Here is a 25,257-nt window from a genome sequence, read left to right as displayed (position 1 = left end):
GTGGGAAGGTTTTGGGTTCATTTTTAAGGGGTTTTGCCAACCTCAAAAACTTGGGAGGTGCAAAGTTTGTGTCCATGAGAGGTTGCTGGTGGGACCCACACCAGTGGCCATGGCCAGGTGACATGGACAGCCTTAAAGTGACAAAAACTCCACCCTGGTGATGTGGGACCCTGGTCCAGGTGAGGGGAAGAGCAGGAAGTGCTCTGTCCCTTCAAGGTGTCAGCTCGAGCAGAAATATTCCATTCTGAGCAGATATTCACCCCTCAAAAGCCTCTAAGAAACCCTGGAGACACCTGAGGTGGGAAAAACATTCCCAGAGGTTTTCGTCCAGGATGGGTGCCCCTCTCCTGAGCAGGAAAATGCTGGATAAACTCATTTTTTGTAGCTCTGAACTGCACACAGATAAAACATATTTAAAAGTGTAGCTCAGCACACCAGATTTTGTTGGTTTTTCTTGACCACAGAAGGAAATTTTGTTAGAAAGCCAAGGAAATATTCCTTTTGTCAAAACTGAGCCTGGAATTGCTGCCTCATGCTTCCACCTCCTCCATTAAAAATATGGTTTATTGCTTCGGGCTAAAAATGTGAAATATATCGGAGAAATCAGCTCTTTTATTGCCTGAAAATGGAAGTGCAGGAATGTTTCTGGAAAACATTCCCACTTTTTCTGCTTTCCAGGAGTAAAATGGATCCAAAAAGTGAAGGATGTGGCAAGGAAAAGGGATTTTATAGCTTTGGGCACAAAGTCTCAGAATGTCACCACTGGAGAAGGCAACTGGGGGAAACTGGAATATCTGGGACTGGGATTGTCCAAGAAGGAATAACATTCCATGGATGTGGTTTTCCAGACTCCTCTGGGAATGCTGGTGCCTTGGAGAGGTCGCCCTTTCCATGCCTCCATGCACAAGGATATGGCTTTTAGGTCAGACAGCCTAAAATAGAAATTATTTTCAAAATAAAAATTATTTTCAATTCCATGGGTATTACACATGGAAATCCCCTTTTGTCTTGATTTTCCAGGCTGATTTGTTTCCTGTATCTCAGGGAAAAAAATTCCAAAGCTTTGGAATGAGTGGTTTTTGCTCAGTTTTTTGGTGGCTCTTCCAACATCCTTCTGGATGCTCCTGTTCATCCCAAACTGGGCTATGCAATTGGCTTTTATCTAGGTTTTTCTTGAGGGGTAAATCATCCAGGGTTGGAGGAACCACAGTAAAAGGCAGGGGAGGAATTTTTGGGATGCATCCACTCCTTTTTACAGTTCAGCCTCCCTGCTTTATGTCAACTGAGCATCTTCTGAGGTGGGATCCAGGATTAACATCAGGAAAATGGGAATTTCAAGTGCCACTGGGATAGGGAATGTCACCTCATGTGACAGGGATGGAGGGCAGGTGTCCCCAGCCCTCAGAAATCATCTCTGCTCACCTTTATTGCTCTTGGCTTTGTTCTTTAATTTCCTTTTCACTCAAGTCCTGTGCTCCTGAGCATCTGCTCCAGGTCAGTTCTTCTGGGTTTAAATCAAGATTATTTTTGACAGCTCTGAAATAAATACATTGGAGTAGCTGAATATCCAGGATTGGAGTCATTTTTCCATGGAATTGGTGCCTGTAGGTGATGGCTGAGCACAGGGAGACTAAAAATCACATCCTTGCCTTCTGCACTCCTTCTGGCCTCGTGGTGGCCCCAAAAAGCAAAATTCCTTTGCAATATGGGGATTTCTAAAGGCACAAATAAAAACATGCACATAAAACATCACAGACATGTTTTATGGGCTTTGTACAAAGTGGACACAATGGAATTTTTCAGCTTTGTTTTTTAAGAGAAATCTGGCCCCAGCTTCTGAAGTGCAATTAAAACTCCTCCAGCCTCCAGCCCGTGTTGTAAACAAAGCCATTAGTGAATTAATTAGATAATGAGGAAAAACCAACTGCAATTGTCTTCTGATAGGCTGACAGATGCAGAACCCAGATATTTATTGGTGGAAATTTCCAATTGTGCCCAATTTCCAATTCCCAAGGCAGCTGCTTTTCCTAGGTAACGCAAAGTTTTTTATTGGAAAGGTAATTTTTCTCTTGGAAATCTCCTAATTTTTGGGTTTAATTGTCAGGAATTGCCTCAGGCTGGGCCAGGGGAGGCTCAGCTGGGACAGCAGCAGCAATTCCTGCATGCAAAGGGTGCTCAGGCCTTGGCAGGGGCTGCCCAGGGAGCTTTGCAGTGCCCAGCCCTGCAGGTGTCCCAGGAAGGGCTGGAGGTGGCACTCAGTGCTCTGGGCTGGGCACAAGGTGGGCACTGGGCACAGCTTGGCTGAGAGGGATTTTCCAGCCTTAGTTATCCCAGGATTCTGTGAATTTTTTGGCTTTTGAAAGAATGGATCTTTTGGTTGCTATGAAGGGGAGCAGATTCGGGGATTTCAGTGAGGAGTTTGAGACCAAATACCCAAGGAAATCCCAAACACATCTGACAATGTGACGGTGTTCACAGGGGTTCTTGGATGAGGGAAGAGACGTAGATCTGACTCCATGTTTCAGAAGGCTTGATTTATTATTTTATGATATATATTACATTAAAACTATACTAAAAGAATAGAAGAAAAGGTTTCACCAGAAGGCCAGCTAAGAATAGCAAAGAAAAGAATGATAACAAAAGCTTCTGTCTGGGACAGAGTCTGAGCCAGCTGACTGGTCTCATATGGTTGTTTCTAATTAATGGCAAATCACAATCACAGATGCACCTGTTGCATTCCACAGCAGCAGATAATCAATGTTTACATTTTGTTCCTGAGGCCTCCCAGCTTCTCAGGAAGAAAAATCCTAAGGAAAAGATTTTTCATGAAAAGATGTCTGCAACATGACATCACTCTTTCTTAGCTCAGCAAAATCCTGGGGATGATCTAACCCTTTCTTTTCCATCTTTTCCCAACATTTGCAGCATATTCCCTTCTCCAGCATGTGCAGGATATTTACTTTTATCCCACCACTGCAGGGCCATGTTTTAATTTTCCCTGGATTTTGAATTCCTGTTGAAACTAAAGGCATCCTTTGTAGATGGAAACACATCCTTGGGCTTGTCTGCTCATGGAAAGGGTCTTGGCAACGTTTGGGAAGATGGGATGTGTTGGGAGCCCATCAAATCTGGGCAGAGGATGGATCAGGATGTGAGCTGAGCCAGAGATTTCAGCTCTGGCTGGAGGCAGGAATTAAACATAAAAGTAGGGTTTTTATTTCAGACAAATCCAAACTGGGAAGCAGAACAGGATCATGTATGGGATTGTTGGAGTTTAGCTCCATTTGATATTTCCAAGACCCCACAGCAGTGAGTTTTTCCATTTCCCACATATCTTAGCCATAGAATCCTCCTTCCTCTATTTACTTTTACTTGGAATGAATCTTTTGCATGAAACCCTTGACATTCCTCACTGCTTTTCAGCCTTTTGCTTCCAGACATTTCTGCAAAAATCATTTTTACCTCTGGGCTTTATAGAGAGACAAAAATTTTAATATAATTTAATATATTTGCCCAATACTTGCCCTTTGCTCATAAAACACTTGGCTGTGTTTGTTGTTAAGCAACAAAAATCAGTTTTCAGTGCAGAGATCGGGATGTGGAGTTAAAGGGGTTTAGCACAGTTGGGAATTTTTGTAACAATTGTTAAATTTGCTTTTTTGAGTGTCTTCTTAGTGTGTAATTTTGCAGATTATTTTTCTATAGAGTCCCATAGTGCTCTAATTGGGATAGGAAATTCAGGGCTTTCCCAACCAGTGGAATCTGAATTACTTGAAAAAAAAAATAAAGTCACTCTCAGAGACACTTACCACCCTGCTGCTCACTTGGAATTAAATTTGAAGGATTCATCCTTCAAAATTCAGCCTACAATATGTCTTGTAGAATTCGCTTTGACTCCATTATTTTTCTTCCCATCTTCTCCTAAAATCCAAGAATGGTTTGGGTTGAAATGGACTTTAATGTTCCAAAATTCCACCCCTGCCATGGGCAGGGACACCTTCCACTGTCCCAGGCTGCTCCAAGCCCCATCCAGTCTGGCCTTGGGCACTGCCAGGGATCCAGGGGCAGCCAAAAGCCCTCTGAGCTGTGTCTTAGGTGGGGTTTATTTAAGTCTTGACTTATTTTCCAGCCTAACCCAGCACAGTGTGTTCTGTAGCCAGCCCTAAATTAATGTTGTCTTGAGGTAGGGAGTGGGAATCTGATTTGGATATGCAAATTATCATTTATCTCTAAACTTAGGTGAGGAGAGAGGCTGAATCTGGCCTAAGGGAAATGTGGAAAGGGCCCTAAAAATCCTTATGGATCATTTGGGCTGAAAGATCCTTGCCAGCCCACGGAGTCCCAGCTGTGCCCAGTGCCCACCTTGTGCCCAGCCCAGAGCACTGAGTGCCACCTCCAGCCCTTCCTGGGACACCTGCAGGGCTGGGCACTGCAAAGCTCCCTGGGCAGCCCCTGCCAAGGCCTGAGCACCCTTTGCATGCAGAAATTGCTGCTGCTGTCCCAGCTGAGCCTCCCCTGGCCCAGCCTGAGGCCCTTTCCCCTTGTCCTGTCCCTGTTCCCTGGCAGCAGACCCTGACCACCCCTCTGGCTGATTTTGGGGAATTCTCTTCCATCCTGGGAGAAGAGGAATCCCTTCAGCAGGTAGAGCAGGCTGTCCCCTCTTGCTGGGACAGGAGCAGCCACTCTGTGTGTGCAGCTGCCAGGATCAGGAAAGCTCAGCTTGCAAATGCTGCTCTCAGCAACAGCTGCTGCTATTTTTGTTGGTTCCACCAGATCAAGCTGGGAAACAGGAAAATGCAGGACCTTGGCAATGGCCAGCAAGCAGGAGCACTTGGAATTCAGCTCCTAAAGTGCTGCTGTTGAGTCAGTTCTTATTTAATGTGTAGGGGAAAGAGCCACGTGTCAGCAAAGCAGGGATTTCTGGCTCCTTTCTATTGGAAGAGTTCCACAGGAAGCAAAATTCCCTTGGATGAACATCTTTGTTTTGGAGATTCAGAGGGACACAGAGGGAAACTGTGGTGAGTGGGGAGCTCAAAGCTCATCCAGGGCCACCTCATCCCATGGCAGGGACACCTTCCACTGTCCCAGGCTGCTCCAACCTGGCCTTGGGCACTGCCAGGGATCCAGGGGCAGCCACAGCTGCTCTGGGAATTCCATCCCAGCCTCTGCCCACCCTGCCAGGGAACAATCCCTAATTCCCCATATCCCATCCAGCCCTGCCCTCTGGCACTGGGAACCCATTCCCTGTGTCCTGTCACTCCATCCCTTGGAAATATCCTGGAATGTTCAGTGAGGGAAATAAATCCTTTCTGAGGGCTTTGTCTGCCTCCTGGGAAATATTTATGAAAGTTTCCACTTTCCCAAGGTCAGCTGGGATTGGATCAGCACAGGAATTGCTGGAGTTGCAGACTGTATATCACACACATAGGGATGATTTATAGGGAATACAGGCAGGGAAGGAGGAAAGGTAAGAAACACATAACTCTTGTTTCCTCTTTTCCATTGAGCTCTGGGTTTCATCTCCTCAATACCCATTTTCCCAGGCACCCTGAGAAAGCACCAAGGTGTAAAACTGTATTTATTTCTGTGTAAGTGTTAAAAACCAGACAAAATTCAGGCATGGTGTTCTGTGTGTGTCCTGGGAACTGCAGAAGTTGAAAACCATAAAGCAAAGGAAGGATTTTGGGGTGGTTCCAACAGGAGGAGCCAGCTGTGATCCTATGAAACAAAGATATGGAAAAGCCAGAGAGGCTGCATCTCTCCTTTTTCCCTGCCTTTTTTTGAATTCCAAATTCAAAAAATTGAATTTGGAATTCAAAAATTCCATTGAATTGGTGGAAGGGACCTTAAAACCCATCCCATTCCACCATTCCTCCTGGTGTTTCCATGGATAACCCATCCCTTCTGGTGTTTCCCTGATCCCTGAACCACACCAGAACAAAGCAGGTGGACAAGAAACTGTTCAAGTTCAGGGTGTGTGGCCTGGGAAAAGCCCAGGGTAAAGTTTGGATGACACTGCCAGGAGCATGGTGGGATTATTGAGGCATCTGAGGGCCTGGAGTTGAATAATCCTTGAGGGGCTCTTCCAACTCAGAACATTCCATGGTCCTACAAAGGTGCCATGTCTCATATCCACCCACATTCCTGTCAGGAAAACAATACAAACCCAGATCTGGCATTAAATCAATTCTGATTGTGTGAGTGTTGCCTCCTAACCCTAAAGGCAGCCTGGGTTTGTGGCAGGGCTCAGTGACAGCCACGCTGCTTCCCTCTGGCAGAAGCCAAATTCCTACTAGGACACCCAAACAGAAGTTGCCAGATGGCACCTCATGCTCCACAGTGGGAAAGCACCTCACTGGGATATTGTTGTGAGCAGCTGCTGGGGGAATTGAGCGGACTTGGAGGCCTGGGAGGTCAACAGCGGGGTTTCTTTGAGAGGGTTGGCCAGGATGGGAAGGCTGGCTGCCTTCCAGCTGGATTTGGAATAGGGACCTGCCCCTTGGGGTGGCTCAGGGTTCAGAAGTTGCCAGGGCTACCCTGGGAGCAAGCAAACAAATCCTGTCAGCCCCAGCTTGGGGAACCAGGCTAAAAATAGGGGGCAGAGGCTTAAGGTGGGAAGCCAAGCCATGAGGAGGGAGTGCTGCTGGGAAGGCAGGTCTGCTCATCCTGGAATTGCCATCCCAGCCCTGCAATTCCTGCCCAGTGCTGCTGGGAAGGCAGGTCTGCTCATCCTGGAATTGCCATCCCAGTCCTGCAATTCCTGCCCAGTGCTGCTGGGAAGGCAGATCTGCTCATCCTGGAATTGCCATCCCAGTCCTGCAATTCCCAGCCAGAGCCAGCACAGGTGGGGTGACCTGGAGGAAAAGGGGTTGGAGAAGCCAGATGATAACTTGCAATATCTCATGGCCCTGTGGTGGTCCCAGTTGCTGGGGTTCCACTTGTTGGTTTCTCTGGGTCTGGATTGAAGGCACGTGAGACAGTAATTCATGTTCAGACTCAGGTGTTTATTATTTCTTATCAGTAAAACAGCCTCACTACCATGAGTTTGGCAGCAAGGCACAAAATGGCCAACAATCTCTTGTTCCAAGGGCTTTTAAGACTAAACTATCCAGTTAAGAACTGACACCTGGATTATTTTCCCTTTTAACCCAATAACTGATCCCACAGAGCTGCCATGGGGACTTTTCTGCCCAATTACAAAATGCCACCCAAACCCATGGAGAAGGAGGAAGAAGCAGCATGAAGAAAAAACCCAGGATGACACCCTGTGCCCTCCATCTTGCTTCCATCCACAACACACTAAAAATCCCAAACCCTAAATTTCTCACCAAGTGATGCACCTACACTGCTCTATATAATCTATTGCACACTTTTGTGGGTTCCGGTCTATTCTGGAGTTTAGGAAACTTTCTCCATGAATGAGGGTCAGAGTCAGTGCTGCCCTGGGGGTCAGGGTCAGAGAAATATTCCCAGTGCTTTTGGTTTCCACAAACACCAGAGCAACACCCACATTTAGCTTTTTCTTAAAAATTGTGATGTTTAGAAATGGGTTTTTTAGCAGTAAGCCATGCAGTTACAAACCTGGATTGTGACTGGAGAGGTGTGAGGAGCTCCTGGGAGGCAGGGAGTGGGATTGCTGGCAGGGAGGTGGGCCTCCATCCAGGCCATGGCCTGTGTGTGACCTTGTCCTGTCCTCCCAGGTGCAGCTGAAGAGCGAGGAGGCCAAGACGTTTGCCATGAAGATCCTGAAGAAGCGGCACATCGTGGACACGCGGCAGCAGGAGCACATCCGCTCCGAGAAGCAGATCATGCAGAGCGCCCACTCCGACTTCATCGTCAGGTACCTGCCCTGCTGGATCTGTGGGGTTCCCCACATGAGGCAGGAATGATCAATCTGACTTCATGTTCTCAGAAGGCTGATTTATTATTTTAAGATACTACATTATATTAAGGAACACTGTACTAAACGGTGACCGTGTTCACAGGGGTCTTAGGATGAGGGAAGAGACGAGGATCTGACTCCATGTTTCAGAAGGCTTGATTTATTATTTTATGATATTTATTATATTAAAACTCTACTAAAAGAATAGAAGAAAGGATTTCATCAGAAGGCTAGCTAATAATAGAAAAAGAAAGAATGATAACAAAGGTTTGTGGCTTGGACAGAGAGTCCGAGCCAGCTGACTGTGATTGGCCATTAATTAGAATTGACCACATGAGACCAATCACAGATGCCCCTGTTGAATTCCACAGCAGCAGATAATCAATGTTTACATTTTGTTCCTGAGGTCTCCCAGCTTCTCAGGAGGAAAAAATCCTAAGGAAAGGATTTTTCATAAAAGATGTCTGTGACACTAAACTATACTAAAGAATACAGAAAGGATACCTACTAAATGCTCAAAAGCTGATAATGAAAACTCATGACTCTTTCCAGATTCCCGACACAGCTTGGCCCTGATTGGCCAGAGTCAAAACAATTCACATGAAACCAATGAAACAACCACCAGTTGGATAAACAATCTCCAAACACATTCCACATGTGAGCACAACGCAGGAGAAGCAAATGAGATAAGAATTGGTTTCCTTTTTCTCTGTGGCTTCCAGCTTCCCAGGAGAAGAAATCCTGGCAAAGGGATTTTTCAGAAAATATGGCAGTGACAAGGCACTGCACTCACCATCAAGAATTTATATTTACTTATACATACATATATATATATATGTATGTATGTATGTATGTATGTATGTATGTATTTATAATGACTTGGCTTTGCCCCTCCTCAAGATTAGTTTTCCTTTTCCTTCCCAATTTCTGAGTTTCCTTTCCCACTAAGGGAAGGTGGAAGGCAGGGCTTGATCCTTTGAAATGACACAGTGCCATGACAATGAGCAGCTGTGTCCAGCTTTTCTCTTTAGGAAATATTTGACAACTCACCTAACCTTAGCACATCTCCAGGGAATTAAAGGGGCATTTTTGGTTGTTTCCACCCTAATAATAACATTCAGTCGTAAGCTGTGCCAAGGGAAATGCAGGTTGGATATTAGGAAAAAGTTTTTTACAGAAAGAGTGATAAAGTTCTGGAATTGTCTGCCTGGGGAGGTGTGGAGTCACCATCCCTGGATGTGTTTAAAAACAGCCTGGATGTGGCACTGGGTGCCAGGGTTTAGCTGAGGTGTTGGTGCTGGGTTGGACTCGATGATCTTGGAGGTTTCTTCCAACCCAGTGATTCTGTAAATTCCCTGGCTTTTCAAGGACTTTTTTATTTTTTGAGGACAAGTGAGGGAGTTCTTTCAATGCTGTAGGTCAGGATGGAACAGCGGGTGCTGAGGATCCCTGGAGCCACCTTGAAGAGCATCCAAGCCAAGGCTGCCTCATCCCACCCTCAGAGACACCTGGAAAACTCCTCTGCCTTAGGAGATCAGCCCTGCTCCCAGAAATTGCTCAGGAGATGCAAACAAACCCAGGGTGAAACCAAACCCCTGGGATGAATCCAGAGGGAAGCACGTGGCCAGGCTGGGGCACTCAGGGGGTGTTTCCTTCCCAGGCTCATCCCTGGGATTCCCCATGGCTTCTCCTGTGATTCATGGGTGACAACTGGAGCCCGACACTGCCCGGCTGCCATTCCCTTCAGGATGTGCTCCTGGATCCTGAAACATTCCCTGTAACCCAGCCCAGAGCCAATTATTCCCTGTGGGCCATTCCAGCCTCGGGATTTTTGGAGGGCTGAGCTGTTTAGGGATGAGAGGGGAAGTGCAGGGCCAGCCAAGCCACCATTCCCAGAAATACCCACTCCTAAATAGAACCTGAGCCTCCAAACATTTCTTAATGGAGCCAGTGACATTCATGGCTGATCAATGAAATTCCCACTCTCCATCCTTCAGCAGGGAAGCACAACAAGGATATTATTCCTGTTCGTCTTCTTCTTCCATATCCTGCAGTGTTTCCCACCTTTTGCAGCAACAACCATCCCTGAATTGCATTCAGTATCCCATGAAATTAAATTTAATATCCCATGGAAACCCTGCTCTGGGAAGGTTTCCAAATCAAAAAGTCCAACCTTTTGCTATTGCTAGAAAAATTTTGATTTATCAAACTCTTGCCCATCCACAGTGATTTGAAGTTTTCCTATAGTATCTATCCTAAAATTATTCAACTTATTTATTGTTTAGTTAAGAACTTGTTTATTCCATTTCTTGGACCAGCTGGGATAATTTTTTTTGGGGGGGTGAAATGGGCAGAAATTTGAATATTTCGGTAGATTGATTCAGTTTTGAGCTGATAGATGAAAGGTGGGTTTAAAATAATCTCAGAGCAAGGACACAATGGGAAAGACCAAATTCCTGAAGAACTTGGTTGTTTTCTTAATTCATTGTGTTTGTTTAAAAGTCTTTGAAGAATAATTTGGTTTGGTTATTAAAGTGAATTAAACCAGGCAAAAGGAGCAGGAGAGGCCAAGTGGCACTAAATAAAACTGTCTTTTATATAAACTGAAACTCAAACAGAACAAAATCCTCTGGCTTGGATCAGGGGCCAAACAAGTACAAATATTTCAAGGAATAAGGAAATAAGTAAAGAAGTTATTCAAATATTGTGTCATTTAAACTTAGGAAATAATGTCCTTTCATGTGTCTAAACTTTATGCTTCCATGATAGCTGATAAATAATATTTGATATTATTTTAATCTGTGCATTTTAGGCCAGATTTAATGCCCATAAAAATTTCAGCAGGGCTCCCTTAATTGGGGAAAGTATTTTGGTACTTGGTAATTTAAATTACCAAGCAATTAAAAACATGAAATTACATTCTGGATTGTTGAAGTTTTCTGTAAACTTTAATAATGATTAAATGTGTATTAAGATAAATGATATTTTGTCCAAGTGGCAAGAAATAAGTGGGGGGATTTTTGTTGAAACCATCAATTTTACCATTATTTAATGGTTAGTTATAAATGACCATTGGTGTTATATAAATAGAAATGGATGTCTTCCAAAGGAACCAAATCCTGCAGTGTTCTCCTGCTGATCCATCCCACAGCTCTGTCAAAATAATAACTGGGATTAGCAGGGAAGTGCTGGAAACTGCAAAACTCACCTGGTTTCATTTCCATCATGTTGTGGCAGCTGTTGAATTTGTAACTCCTGGAATTTTTAACTCCTGAATTTTTAACTCTTGGAAACTGCCAGGAATGCAGGAATTGGACCAGGAGCCGCCCTCAGCATTCCTTTCTGCTGCAGGAATTGTTAAAATTATTATCAAAAAATTACAAATTAATTACAAAAATTAATTACTTAGTTAATGACCAAAAAAATTTACAAAAATTAAAATTACTGTGCAAACTATCTGCAAGGAAACCTTCCCTGTATCCACACCCTGCTGGAAGCCTGGGTGGATAAAGCCACTTGTGGAATAGGAAGTACAAAAGCAGCTGAACATTAAAATAAAGGAAAAAAAGGAATTTGGTTTTTTTCACCATAATTATTTAATACTATTAAACACATCTATAAATCCAATTAATGTACTATCATTAGAAAATCCTGTTGAGCACAGAGCATGGATATTGGAGCACAGTTCAGAACTCGAGGATGGGTTCACAAAGCCCGGCCCATCCCTTGGGGCAGTTTTCCCTCCACATTCCTTCCTGGGAGGAAGAAGAACAGCACTTCAGCTTCTCTAAACTCTGTCAAACCAGCCAGTTTAGTGCTCAGATAATGGATTTATTTGTGATTTTCTGGTTGGCACCCTCAGGCTCTACAGGACGTTCAAGGACAGCAAGTACCTGTACATGCTGATGGAGGCCTGCCTGGGGGGAGAGCTCTGGACAATTCTCAGGGACAGGTGAGCTGGGGCTTGTCCTGCACTGTGAGATGTTCTAAATGTCACAATTCCAGCTGGAAGGCTTGGAAGGGCCTCAAAGCCCATCCTGTGCCACCCCTTCCACCATCCCAGGCTGCTCCAAGCCCTGTCCAGCCTGGCCTTGGGCACTGCCAGGGATCCAGGGGCAGCCACAGCTGTGCCAGGGCCTGCCCACCCTCACAGGGAACAACTCCTAGTTCCCAATATCCCATCCATCCCTGGCCTCTGTCATTTTGAAGCCATTCCCTGTGTCCTGTCCCTCCATCCCTTGTCCCCAGTTGCTCTCCAGCTCTCCTGGGGCCCCTTTAGGCCCTGCATGGAGCTCTGAGCTCTCCCTGGAGCCTTCTCCTCCCCAGCTCTCCCAGCCTGGTTCCAGGCCTGGAGCAGCTCCATGGCCTCCTCTGGATTTGCTCCAGCAGCTCCAGGTCCTTTTGATGTCAGTTTTTAAATCACAATTTCCCATCTCAGAGCTTTTTCTGTGTTTGCAGCCCTTCCTTTGTGAGTGTGATTCTCAACTCTCAGCTCTGCCACATGGACGCTGCTCAGTAATATCCATAAATATTTCCTGGGATTTATGGATAATTCCAGCCAGGACTGAGAGCAATGAGCAGGAGGAAACTGAGAGCTGTGCAGGGTCAGTTGGCCCAGAAATCCCACTTTACACCAGGGCTGCTGATTCAAGTGGGAATCAGAATCCACACCCTGCCAGGAGCACTGGTCCATCAGGATGCAGCAGTGACATGGAAAAAAATGAGTTAGGAAACATTCATGTCCAAAACCCCAGAGTCCCTGCCTTGGAGGGGTCAGCTTGGAGTGTTTGGGGCTCCTGGGTGCATGTGGGATGGGCCCACAGAGCAGGAAAAGATACGGGGAATTGTAACTCTGGAATAGCCTCATCACTGGAGCAGAATTCCATTAAATTTGGGAAGATTGATCAGGAAGATTAAATTGTCTTTTAATTCCCCAGAACTATTTTTTCTCTAGTTCTTCCTTTTCCCAACAGCATTTTTTTCACTGAAAGGGGAACTGGAGCAAAGTTAGAAGGTGCTGGGTGAGATTTTTCCTGATTTTTTGTCAGAGCCAGATAATTCCATCTTTAATTCTCTGGGATTTAAACTGAGGTTCTGCTGCCATCTAGCTTAGACACCCTCTGGTCTCAGCCAGCCCCCAGCAGGCATAGGATGTGTTTTTCTTTGGAAAACTTCAGAAACAAGGAGCCAAAGGTGCAGTTTGGGATTTGCATTAACTCTCAAGGCCCAGCAGCTGTGATTTTTCTGCCTTTTGTCTCAGTTATGAACATTAATACAGAATTTATCTGCACTCCTCAAAAGAGTTTTAGCACAAACCCCAAAGTTGTAATTACCAAAAGATACCCTTTTGCTTACAGAACAAGGATTTCAAAGTTTTATTTCTAAATTATAGAATAAATCTTAAAATAGTTTCAGATATTGGAAGCAAAGAGGCTTGTTCAAAAATGGAAATTTAACTAGATTATAGAAATATAGAGATATAAAATTGAATATATATTTAGAGAGAGATATAAAAGTGAGATATATTTTATACAGAGAGATTTTATATATAGATATATATAGAGATATATTTTATATATAGAGATAGCAAAGACCCTTGTTCAAAAATGGAAATTTAACTAGATTATAGAGATACAAAAGTGAATATATATAGAGAGAGATATAAAGTGAGATATATTTTATATATAGGAATATAAAAATGAATATATATAGAGACAGATAAAAAAGCGAGATATATTTTATATATAGAGATTATATATATACTGATAGATATATTTTATATAGATATATATATTTTATATATATAGATAGCAAAGAGGCTTCTTCAAAAGTGTAAATTTAACTAGATTATAGAAATATAGAGATAGAATAATTGAATATATAGAGAGAGATATAAAAGTGAGATATATTTTATATAGAGAGATATAAAAGTGAGTTTAGCACCAGGAGCTTTCCTGGTGTTAAAAAGTGATTTTACTGCAGCAATAAAAGTTTTAACAGCAGAATTAATTCCATGGGGAAGGAAACCACTTCCCAAGGATTCATCTAATGGCTTTATCCCCTTTTCCCTCCCTCCTTCATCCCACAGGGGTTCATTCGAGGATTCCACCACCAGGTTCTACACGGCGTGCGTGGTGGAAGCCTTTGCCTACTTGCATTCCAAAGGGATCATTTATAGGGACCTCAAGCCAGAGAACCTCATCCTGGATCACCGAGGTTATGCCAAGCTGGTGAGTGCCCCAAAAAATCCCCCCAGCTTTGACCAGAAAGGGTGAGGAGCAAAATCCCCCCACAGGGTCCATCAGGGGATGCTGAGAGGAGATCGGGGCAGGGTGGTGTCATCATCATCATCATCTGGGATGTTTTCCTGACTTCCAGCAGGGCTCAGGGCATGGCTGAGCTGAGAAATGCTGGCTGTAAGGTCACAGTCTCAAGCTGCAGCAAGGGAAATATAGGTTGGATATTTGGAAAAGGATTTTTACAGAAAAGGTGATAAAGTTCTGGAATGGCTGCCCAGGGAGGTGGTGGAGTCACCATCCCTGGATGTGTTTAAAACCAGACTGGATGTGGCACTGGGTGCCAGGGTTTAGCTGAGGTGTTGGGGCTGGGTTGGACTCGATCTTGGAGGTCTCTTGCAACCCAACTCAGTGATTCTATGAATTCTCTGAATTCTCTGACTTCTGTGATTCTTGGGATTCAGGTCCATGCTCCTGGAATGATGAGACAAGAGCATCAGGAGAAAGCCACCTGGCTGTCTTGGCCAAAAAATAACCCCAGAACTCAGGAAAGGCACTCTGCTTTTTAGGGGTACCCCAAATGGCCTGGTGAGAGCTTGGAGAAGGAATAGTTCCCTTGGTGGGAGGTGCTGAAGGATGTGGGCCCTTGGGAAGCCCCCAGTGAAGGACAGGAGCTCTAAAAGGAGCTGGTCCAGGAGGGGCTGATGGCCCATGGGGGCCAAGGGCTCTGTGTCTTGGTTTGGGGGCTCTTTGGGGACAGTAACTCAGCCCATCATCACAGCCTGGTGGCAGCCTCCATGTGTCACCTCCTGAGTGACATCAGGATTTACCCTCTGGGGCATTTCCCTGAAATTGGGGTTCCTAGGAGGTAGAGGAGGATGAGGTGCAGCACTGTCCTTCTCCCACCCCAGGAGCATCTGGACCTGGGTTTGTGCTGGTCCCTCAGCAGCCCCCAGCTCCTCAGGCATGTCCCTGAGTGTCCCAGAGCCCTGTGACCCTGTGGGTTCCTGACCAGCCCCAGAGTACTCATCCTGAATGGTTTGAGTGGGAAGGGACCTTAAAACCCATCCCATTAAAAAAAAAAGGTCATGTCATGGACAGTTTCCACCCTGCTGCCCACTTGGAATTCATTTTGAAGGATTCATCCTTCAAAATTCAGCCTACAGTGTGTCTTGTAGACTTCACTTTTACTCCGTTATTTTTCTTTCCATCTTCTCCTAAAATCCCAGAATCCCAGGATGGTTTGGGTTGGAATGGACCTTAAAGCTCCAAAATTCCACCCCTGCCATGGGCAGGGACACCTTCCACTGTCCCAGGCTGCTCCAGCCTGGCCTTGGGCACTGCCAGGGATCCAGGGGCAGCCACAGCTGCTCTGGGCACCCTGTGCCAGGGCCTGCCCACCCTGCCAGGGAACAATTCCCAATTCCCAATATCCCATCCAGCCCTGCCCTCTCACACCTTAAAACCATTCCTTTTCCATGTTAATTTAAATTTAAAAGAAAAAAAAAGCAAAATAAATCAATCTGTGCTGTGAGTGACATCAATTGCAACCCCCAGAAAACCCTTGGTGCTGGCGTTTGCTTCCCTGATGGGAATTTTCCCAAGGATAAATCAGCAAAAAAGGTCACTGTGGTTCCCTGGTCCTGGAACGACCCTCAGTGCTTTAATTGAGAGAAAATTCCCATGAGGAATCCTCCTTTCTGCCTTGCTTCACTTCAAGAGGAGCAGAGCCCAGGGCTGACATTCCCTCTGATGCCCTGCCCTGACTCTCTCCTGCCCCTTCCCCCAGGTCGATTTTGGCTTTGCAAAGAAAATAGGATTTGGAAAGAAAACATGGACTTTTTGTGGCACCCCGGAGTACGTAGCCCCCGAGATCATCCTGAACAAAGGTCATGACATTTCAGCAGACTACTGGTCCCTGGGAATCCTGATGTATGAGCTCCTGACTGGCAGGTATGGGCATCGAAATTCATCCCAAGAGTTCTGCCCTTCTCACCCTGATGAGGCCAGGGCAGGGGCAGGGCTGGGACAGGGAGCTCCACGGTGGCTTTTCCACTCAAATCATCTTTTTTTGGCTCTAAGTGGGCTGAACATAATGGGAAAAGAGGAAGGGTTTGGTCCTGAAGGGTCTGGAAATGGTGGGAAAAGGGGAAGGGTTTGGCCCTGAATGATGGGGAAAGGGGAAGGGTTTGGCCCTGAAGTATCAGAAAAGGGAGAGGTTTTGGCTCTGAGTAGACTGAACACAATGGGAAGAGGTGAAGAGTTTGGCCCTGAAGGATTTGGAAATGGTGGAAAAAGGGGAAGAGTTTGTGCTCAGCTCTGGAGGTTTGATTCTGAATGGTCTGGAAATGCTGGGGAAAAGGGAAGGTTTTGGTCCTGAAGGGTCTGGAAATGATGGAAAAGGGGAAGGGTTTGCAATCAGCTCTGGAGGTTTGATCCTAAAGGGTCTGGAAATAGAGGGAAAAGGGGAAGAGTTTGGCCCTGAATGGTCTGGAAGTGGTGGAAAAAGAGGAAGAGTTTGGCCCTGAAGGGTTTGGAAATTATGGGAAAAGAGGAAGGATTTGGCCCTGAAGGGTCTGGAAATCATGGGAAAAAGAGGAAGAGTTTGACCCTGAATGGTCTGGAAATTATGGAAAAAGAGGAAAGGTTTAGCCCTGAAGGGTTTGGAAATGATGGGAAATGGGGAAGGGTTTGGCCGTGAATGATGGGAAAAGGGGAAAGTTTTGTCCCTGAAGGGTCTGGAAATGGTGGGAAAGAAGGTTGGCTGAAAGTGAAGAAGGAAAGGAAGGGTTTGGCCCTGAATGATGGGAAAAGGGGAAGGGTTTGGCCCTGAAGGGTCTGGAAATGGTGGGAAAAGGGGAAGGGTTTGCCTGAATGATAGGAAAAGAGAAGGTTGCCTAAAGGGTCTAAATGGTGGAAAAGGGAAGTTTACACTCGGGAAGGAGGAGGCAGATTGGGCACCATCCATCCCGTCCCATATTTAATTTGGGATATCACTGCTGCTCTTGGCTTCCTGGAGCTCCCTCACCTCACCCCCAGGAGATCCATCCCCTCCACCTGCCCATCCTTCACATACAGCCCCCCATCCATGGAAAGCCAATTAATCCCCACTGGAAGCAGGAATCACACAAAGATAAGCCAGGGAATGCTGCTCAGAGCCTCCTGCCTTGGGCTGTGAGGGGAAGAAGAGCTTTAGCATGGAAAACTTCTTTTTGGTGTTCCCAGAATTCCAGAGCTCCTTGAGAAGTGGTTAGGATCATGGGAAGCAAAGCATTCCTGGTTGACATCTACCTTTTCTCATCTGGGTGTATTTTATTAAACTTTAATGCTGTTTTAAAGTCAATTTTTTATGAAAGACAAGTTTTTAATCTTTTTTTTCCTTCCCTGTGCCCCTGAAGTCCCCCTTTCTCAGGCCCAGACCCCATGAAGACCTATAACATCATATTAAGGGGAATAGACATGATTGAATTTCCAAAGAAGATTGCCAAAAATGCTGCTAACTTAATTAAAAAACTATGCAGGTAAGTGGATGTAAGAATAAACCAAAAAAGCCTTGATGATGTTTGCAAAGCAATGAGCTGGGCAGAGGGATTTAGGATTTGTTCTTCCTTTTACAGGGACAATCCATCAGAAAGATTAGGGAACTTGAAAAATGGAGTGAAAGATATCCAAAAGCACAAGTAAGTGTCTTCTCCAGCAGCCAACTCCAGAAAGAGGCATTTCAAACACCTCAATTTTCCCCTAAAAGCCACTTCCTATCCATAATGTAAATTCATCCTCCCTTTTGGTCCCGTGGTAGGGGTTATATGAAGTTTTAGGAGTTTATTGGGATAAGAACAGGTGAGAGAACCATTCCAGGAAGAATCTCTCCCATTCCCAAAGCAGCAGGAATGGATTGGGTGGATATTTTTGTGGGAAGGCTCAGGGTTCATCCACCACCTCGAGCAAACCTGAGGAAAGCCACGAGTGGGGTGTCCTTGAGCATGAAGTTGGGAGTTAACCCAATTCTACAGGGATAAAAGGTCTCCTGTGGGATGGATCCATGCTCTGGAAGGGAAGGAGCAGCTTCCAGGACACCTGCAGCAAGGAATGGTTCCCATCTGAGCGTTGGCAATTTCCACTTGGGCAGTGTCACTGCACACTCTTCCTTCTTGGTCCCCAAAAGAGATGACAGGAAAAATTCCAAAGGGATTTGAAGGCAAAGTCTGTGGGAGATGAAACCTGTTGTTCAAGAAATTTTCTGTTCTTTTTGTGCTACACCTGTCTAACTGCTGGATTCTTCCCTCCCTTTCAGATGGTTTGAAGGCTTTAACTGGGAAGGGTTACGGAAAGGGACACTGACACCTCCCATAATCCCAAGTGTAAGTTTTCCTATCGTTGTTTTTTCCTCCATGGGCAATTCCTGTGATTCTGTGAGCTTTGGGCAGTGGTACACTGGGTTAAGTGGGAATAATGTGCTTTATTTTTTCTGGAGGTGCTTGAAAATTCTATTTAGGTACATTCCCAGCTGATCTTGCTCTCCAGGCAGGCTCTTCCCTGGGAATGCAGTGTGAGGAGGGCACAGCCATGGAGAAACCCCCTTTGCAGCAGGGGATTGAAGCAGGATCACCCACTCCAGCTCATTTTCCTTTCTCTCACCTGCTCCACTTGTTCCTGCATCTCCTTTCCCCCTTTCCATGGAGAGCTGCCCCTTCCACCCCTTCTCTCAGCTGCGTCCCCTTCCCTTCTCCTTTATTCTCATTTCCTTTGCAAAGGCAAGCGGGATTTGGATGCCATCTTCCTTTTCTTTCACATTAACCTTCCCTTCTGTGCTGCCTTTTGTGCCCGTGGCCCTCTGTGCTCTGCATCCATGTCCGACATGAAAAGCTGTTGATGTTTAACCGGGAGCGGGCGCGGAGGGACAGCTCCGCTCGTTTTCCTTTGCACCAAAGCCCTTCCTTTGATGTCTTTGTGAGCTCCCAGCCCTCAAAGCCCCGCTGCAAAGGGAAACCAAACAGGATTAGCTGACAGAAATTACCTCGGCCCCTTCTGTCCTGCAGCCTCCCCTCCTTGTTCCAGCCTAATCCCTCGGGATCACCGGGAGAATGCCATTAATGGGGGTTTAATTGCACCCCATTGCTCCATCCTGCAGCTCCTGCAGAAGGGGCAGGCCCAGCTCCAGGGGCTGAGTCTGCCATCCCAAAGTTTGCTTAGGGAAAGAGCAGGAGGGTTTCCATCCCCCCCTTTTAACCCTGTGGGATGCAGGAGCTGCTGGAGCCAGTGGGGAAAGCAGGACTTGGCAAATCTCTCCCGTAACAACTCAGAAATGTTTTAGAGATCAAAGCTGGGTTTGGTTGGGTTTTTTTTCTTTTAAGCTCAAGCTATGAGCCTGGTTTGGGTTGGAAGGGACCTTTGAGATCATCCAGTTCCATCACCTTCAATGGCATATTCCATTATCCCAGGTTGCTCCAAGCCCGGCCTTGACCTATTTTTAATGCCTATTCATTCATCAGCAGGATCACATTGCAAGTCAGGCAATAAAGTCAAGTTTGCTCCTTCACATTTCCTGCTTTAGGAATGCAGGATGTCCATATAGCCTGGAAAAACCCCAAGATATCTTCCTAACTGGTTATGGATTTTTAATTTAGTAGAATTTCCAATCCTGCTCTTACCCCACCTAGCAAGGCTGACTGGAATAGATGGGAGCATCCTTCCCTCTTCCAGGCTGGCCCTAATCCTGGTTCAACCCAGCTCATCCTTTCCCGGAGCTCTTGGGAGTAGCAGCTCCTCCAGACCTACTCCTGAGATCCTCTCCAAACCCATCAACTGTGAATTTTTCTCAATCCTACTCCAGCTCGTTTTCCGCAAGTTCTTTTGGCAAAGTCTCAGCTGCCACTCTGAAAAGGGACCCAAAATACAGCTCTGGTGGCAGACATCCACTTTTCCTTCAATCCACCTCTCCTTGTTAGCTGGGAAAGAGCCAGCAGGACCAAACATACAGATCAGTTCCTTTTTCTTTGAAAAAAAAGGCTTTTTCCAGCCCTTTAACTCTCATTTCTTACGTGGCTCTGCCAGTGAGGCAATCAAAGAGCTCTTGTTCCATGGGATTTTTGGAAAGATCCCAATTTACAACCTGCTGCTAGGACACTGCTGAGCCTTGATATCACAGCTGGAATCTGTGATTTTACCTCTCCTTGAAAGCTCAGGACTCTGCCAAAGATGAGCTGAGGAAGCAAGGGGTTAAGGAGCCCCAACAAAGTCAACAGATCCAGATAATCCAAAACAAATGAAGATTTTGTAGGGTGGGTTTTTTTTCCAAAATGAGTTCCATAATCCTGATTTGCCCCAAAAAGTGTTCAGCAGCAGGAAAGTGCTGATGCAGTTGGGCAGCACATTAAATGTAGGGCTGGAGTTGGAGCTCCTGTCTTTTCCCAAGGCTTGCAGCAGCATCCAACATCAAATGGGAATCTCAGGAGGGTTAACAAGGCCAGGTGGGTTGGGGCAACCCCTGAGATCAATCCAGGCTGGATACTGGGAAAAAAAATATTCCTGTGAGGGTGGGCAGGCCCTGGCACAGGGTGCCCAGAGCAGCTGTGGCTGCCCCTGGATCCCTGGAAATGCCCAAGGTTGGACTTTGGGGCTTGTAGAAACCTGGGACAGTGGAATGTGTGGGACTTTAAGGGACTTTAAGGTCCCTTCCTACCTAAACCAAACCATTCCATAATTCTGGGATTTAATGACTGTCCGTTGCCCCCTGGCTCAGGCTCTTCCCAAATGAAATGTCTGAGAACAGCAACAAGTGTTTTCCTGCTCTGGGTAAAGCTTAAAGTATTAAATTTCTAGTAAGTCTCTCATTCTTTTGGGCTGGAGAGTTGCTGGTTTCCTCTTTAATTGTTTATTTTTTTTTATTGTCTTGACTTTATCAAGTCCTCACTGTAAGAAAGTTTCCTTTGCTGTCACAAAGCAGGAAAACCATAAATTCTGTAGCCAGGGTAGATTTCAAATGTCATGGTTTCCAAAAAGAAATGGGCTTGGCCTTCATCCTGGGAAGATGGGTTTCTCTGGAAGGATCCAATGTCAGGAAACTCCAAGGCAGCATCCTGGATCCATGGATGGGAAATCCTGGGCTCTTTTCCCAACCTGGTGTGATAGCCTTGTGGCAATGGGTAGGAAAACTCAGAAGAGCAGGGGAGCTGGGGGAAATCACTGGGAAGGCAGCACTTCCCTGCCTTGCTGGGGATTCTCTGGGATGCCCATGGCTGTGGGATGCAGAGGGAATGCCAACCCTGGGATGAACATCCCCTTCTCCTTGCTCTTCCCCCCGCAGGTCGCGTCTCCCACGGACACGAGCAACTTTGACAGCTTCCCAGAGGACAGTGACGAGCCACCCCCTGACGACAACTCAGGATGGGACATAGATTTTTAATGTTCTTTCTCTTACCTGCTTCTGCCTTGCTGAGGACAGCTTTTCCTGGGACGTGGCTGCCAGCGGAACGGGAAGACCGGAACGGGGGAGGATTCGTGCTCGGGGTCACCACGATGCCTTGATTGATGCTGCTCCAGTAACTCCAGTGGCATTAGGACTTCTTGCTTAGTGACAATAGTGCTCTCCATGTTTTCTGTTGGAACGTGACCTGGCTTGGGCACGGTGGTCCTGGCACAGAGCCTTGCTCCGGCACAGAACTCCTCTTCTGTGGCCACAGAGATCCTGGCCCACTCTTGATTTGCAGAGTGACAGATCCGTAGAGTAAGAGGCACTTAAATTCCAGCTGCTTTTTTCCCTAGGATCAGTAGTAACTTATGAAGTGCTGCAGCTCCTCCAGTGCAGGATTTGGGCTATTCCCACCCTCTGAGCTCCACAGGGCAGCGCTGGAGCCCAGGAGGAGCACGGGCAAAGCGCTCCCGTCAAAGCAGTGGGGAATGTGTCCTTTTCCTTCCCTAGCAGTATTCCTGACGAGACTGAATGTTCCCTTTCCTCCTTGTTTTGGAAACATTTTAGCTCAGCCTGGTCAAACAAAAGCACAACTGCTGCAGATGCTGTCGAGGCAGAGGTTGGGTCGCTTCCCTCACGTGGCAGCACCGCCTTTGGGCTTCAGTTCTCCTTTCCCTTGGTACCAACACATGCACGGAAAGAGAAAATCATGGATTGAATCCATTGTACATCCACTGATCTGTTCTACATCTATTGATCCACTGTGCATCCATTGATCCATTTCACATCCATTGATCCATTTCACAGCGCTCCAATCACGGTCCTGAACAAAGCGACATCAGCCCACCAGTGTGATCGGGTATAAAATTAAGGATAAATTGGAAAAATTAAGGATAAATTGGATCTTTTGGGGCTCAAAGGGAAAAACAGGAGACCTGTGATGTCCTCTCGAGGTGCTACATCCATCCCTCACCTGGGTAGAAGCCTGTCCCTTCCTGTCAGGAATATGTAGCAGAGGCTCCTTTCTCCCTTTTGGTGGTTCCATGTCTGCATCTCTTCCATGTTTAAAAAATCTCATTAAAATAGAAATCCTGGCTCTGGTGGAACACTGCCAGTAATCCTGATGCCTCTCCAGGCTAAGGAGCTCCACAGGAGAGTCAGTGGAATTCCATGGGAAGTGGATGTTGGAAGATCCCTTTGAGCTCTCCAGCATGCCAGGTCCACATGACTGTGTTTAACACAGGGATGACCAAATCCATATGGAAAAAGAACTAGGGAAAACAATATTATCAGGACATGCTTTTCCCTCACTTCTACTGCTTTTCCTTTTTCTTGAATTGCCTCCTCTGGTTTATAGGATGCAGCAGAGGGATCCTGTCCTGGGTGCCCATTTGTTGCATACACACAGGACTGAAAGTTTATCCCATTATCCAACAGGAAACATCAGCTTTTGGGTCTCTCTGAGAAACCTGGCCCCCAAAAAATCACAGTCATGGAATGATGGGATGGTTTGGGTTGGAAGGGACCTTAAAGGTCCTCTCATCCCAGCCCCATGGGTGAGCAGGTGCTGCCTCCTTTCAATCCCAGCTGCCAAGAGCTGACCGTGGAAAGATCAAGTCTTGCTGACAAGGACTTTTCCCTCATATTACATGGAAAAGATCTGTTTGAGCAGTGAAAAATTCCTTCCCTGATGCTGAGTCCCAACTCTTTTGCATGTTTTTCATTAAAGGATGTAATCAGAAGGGTATTTTGACAGTGTGTCTGCTCTTCAGCATGAGCTGGGCTGTGTGACACCTTTGAAACTGTGGCTCTGGAATTCCCTGTGTTTCCCAAAGGGTGAGGCCACACCTCTGGCACAGTCACTTCTGCTGTTCTTTAACCATTAAAACTTTGTTTGCCTTCAAAATCCCAGGGAAAAGGCAGCGCCTGCTGGCTTTTCCACCTTTCCCCAAGGGATGGACAGCACTGAGAGCCAAGGCTGAGCACGAGGGCTAAAACATTCACCAGGCATCTTAAATAGGCCCAAAAGCCAAAGGCTTCCCTCCTCACATCCCCCTGGACTTTCCCTCCATGGGGACAGCTTCCTCTAGGAGTGTGTCCCAGGATGGTGGCACCCGATGCAATTGGCAGGCAAGGAGGGCAAAGCACCGCAAGGATTTGGGGATCAGCCTGAAAAAGTGACAGGAGGGAGGGTCTGGAATGGGCTGAGCAGTTGGGGTTTCTTTTTCCTGTCCCTTTTTTTCCTTGTGCCAGGCATGGGAATTGACACCTGCAGCGTGCACTGTGCTGAATCTGAGTTTATTTTGATATCAAACACCTCACTCGACTTCCATGGCCTCCCTCTCCTGAGCATTAACACTTTGCATATGTATATGATAAGCCTTCAGTTATGATAATATATTTAAGTTGCTTTATATATATCTCTGTATATCCACAACAAGGGATTGCCTCTGTGTTTCCACCTCCTGTCCTTATTTGTTTGTCTCCTTTCCTGATCTATGGGACGACAGCGTTTTTAGGGAAGGGGGAATCGGCTCCCATGTTTCCAGAGGGGGCTTTGAGTGGTTTTGTGGCTTCTCCTGGAGCTGCACTGCCCACAGCAAACTCTTCTTCTCCAACAACAGGACCACGAGCAGATATTTCTGTAAATAGGTATTTTCGTGTCGATGTTTTGTGGGTCACACAGGACTTTCTGTTCTTTTCCAGTTCCATGGCATTATTCCTTCATTTCCTTATTTGTAATGTAATGTTTTTAGGTCGAGGTAGACTTGAATCAATGTCATATTTGTCAGTATGATTAAACTTTCTGTCAGCTGTCCTGTTCACCCACCCGTCCCATAGTTCTAGAACGTCACTGGCTATCTGGCATTGTTGCAAGTGCCTTAAATCCATGGCATCTTATTGAGAAAAAGAAAAAAAAGAGACAAATTTGGTGTTATGCTGCATGACAAAGACAAACACACCTCAAACCGTCGTCCTTTCTTAGCTTGCTGCGTTTTACAGTTCTTTCTGCTACCGATTTCTAAGCCTTTATTATCTGATCTCGATGAATTCCAGAAATGATGACGTCGTTCTCTGATTTCTGTTCAATGTACCAGAGCTGTGTATCTGTTAATGAGATACAGAGTCATTTCTGTGAAATGTATAAATGTGATGTGCGGGTCAAATTAATCTCTGACATCCTAGCAGTCCGTAGACAGGTATTCCTGTTTTGCTAAGCTCTGCAGATCCCACCCATCCGTGCTGTCCCACACAGCCCTCCCTGGGGAATCTCCCACATGGGAAAAATCCACCCTGGCAGCATTTTCCTGACCTAGAACCCTGGTGCAAAGACGAGGCTCCTTTGCACCACTCAGCCAAACAGGATCTGTGCTTTTCCCTGCATCCACGGGGATGAGCCCTGGAAGCTCCTCCACAGCTCCCCAGCCCTGACACCGAGACTTGGGTGCTTTTAGGGCTTTCTCAGAAAAAGGGGAAATTCCCATTTGGAGTTGCCTCTCCCCCCAAGTCCCGATTTATGCTTGTTTTACCCCAGCCCTTTGTTTTATACTCTGATTTTCTCTCCTTCCATGGCAGAGGTTTTGTTTGTCGGGCCGATGTCGGCCATCGGCCGCTTGCACTCTTTGGATGTTGACTGAGGAACTTTTTGGGTTTATTTTGTTTTGTTTTTCATAAACTTCCATGGCTTTTGTTTCGCTCTGTACTCCCCCTGCAGCTGTAATTGCCGA

The 25,257-nt window shown here is 46.1% G+C and overlaps 1 protein-coding gene across 12 annotated transcripts in view; it reads left to right on the top strand.

The window, feature by feature from the left end:
• Positions 1-25,257, top strand: part of PRKG1 (protein kinase cGMP-dependent 1) — a 372,326-nt gene extending 347,069 nt beyond the window's left edge. For 10 of the 12 annotated variants that reach the window (XM_064716167.1, XM_064716161.1, XM_064716163.1 and 7 more), the window contains 8 exons: positions 7,701-7,840; positions 11,745-11,834; positions 13,971-14,112; positions 15,908-16,071; positions 17,517-17,639; positions 17,736-17,798; positions 18,413-18,479; positions 21,425-25,257. In XM_064716167.1, coding sequence (XP_064572237.1) covers positions 7,701-7,840; positions 11,745-11,834; positions 13,971-14,112; positions 15,908-16,071; positions 17,517-17,639; positions 17,736-17,798; positions 18,413-18,479; positions 21,425-21,523 — 888 coding nt within the window. In that variant the 3' untranslated portion in view covers positions 21,524-25,257. Of the gene's footprint in view, positions 1-2,003; positions 2,058-4,913; positions 5,019-7,700; positions 7,841-11,744; positions 11,835-13,970; positions 14,113-15,907; positions 16,072-17,516; positions 17,640-17,735; positions 17,799-18,412; positions 18,480-21,424 lie in introns of those variants that run through there. The other 2 variants (XM_064716171.1, XM_064716172.1) reach the window with 2 other exon arrangements.

The sequence above is a fragment of the Zonotrichia leucophrys genome, chromosome 6, assembly GCF_028769735.1.
Source record: "Zonotrichia leucophrys gambelii isolate GWCS_2022_RI chromosome 6, RI_Zleu_2.0, whole genome shotgun sequence".
In the NCBI taxonomy this organism is placed as follows: domain Eukaryota; kingdom Metazoa; phylum Chordata; class Aves; order Passeriformes; family Passerellidae; genus Zonotrichia; species Zonotrichia leucophrys.
Note: the sequence above shows the minus strand (reverse complement) of the source record. Positions and strands in the feature narration are given on the sequence as shown.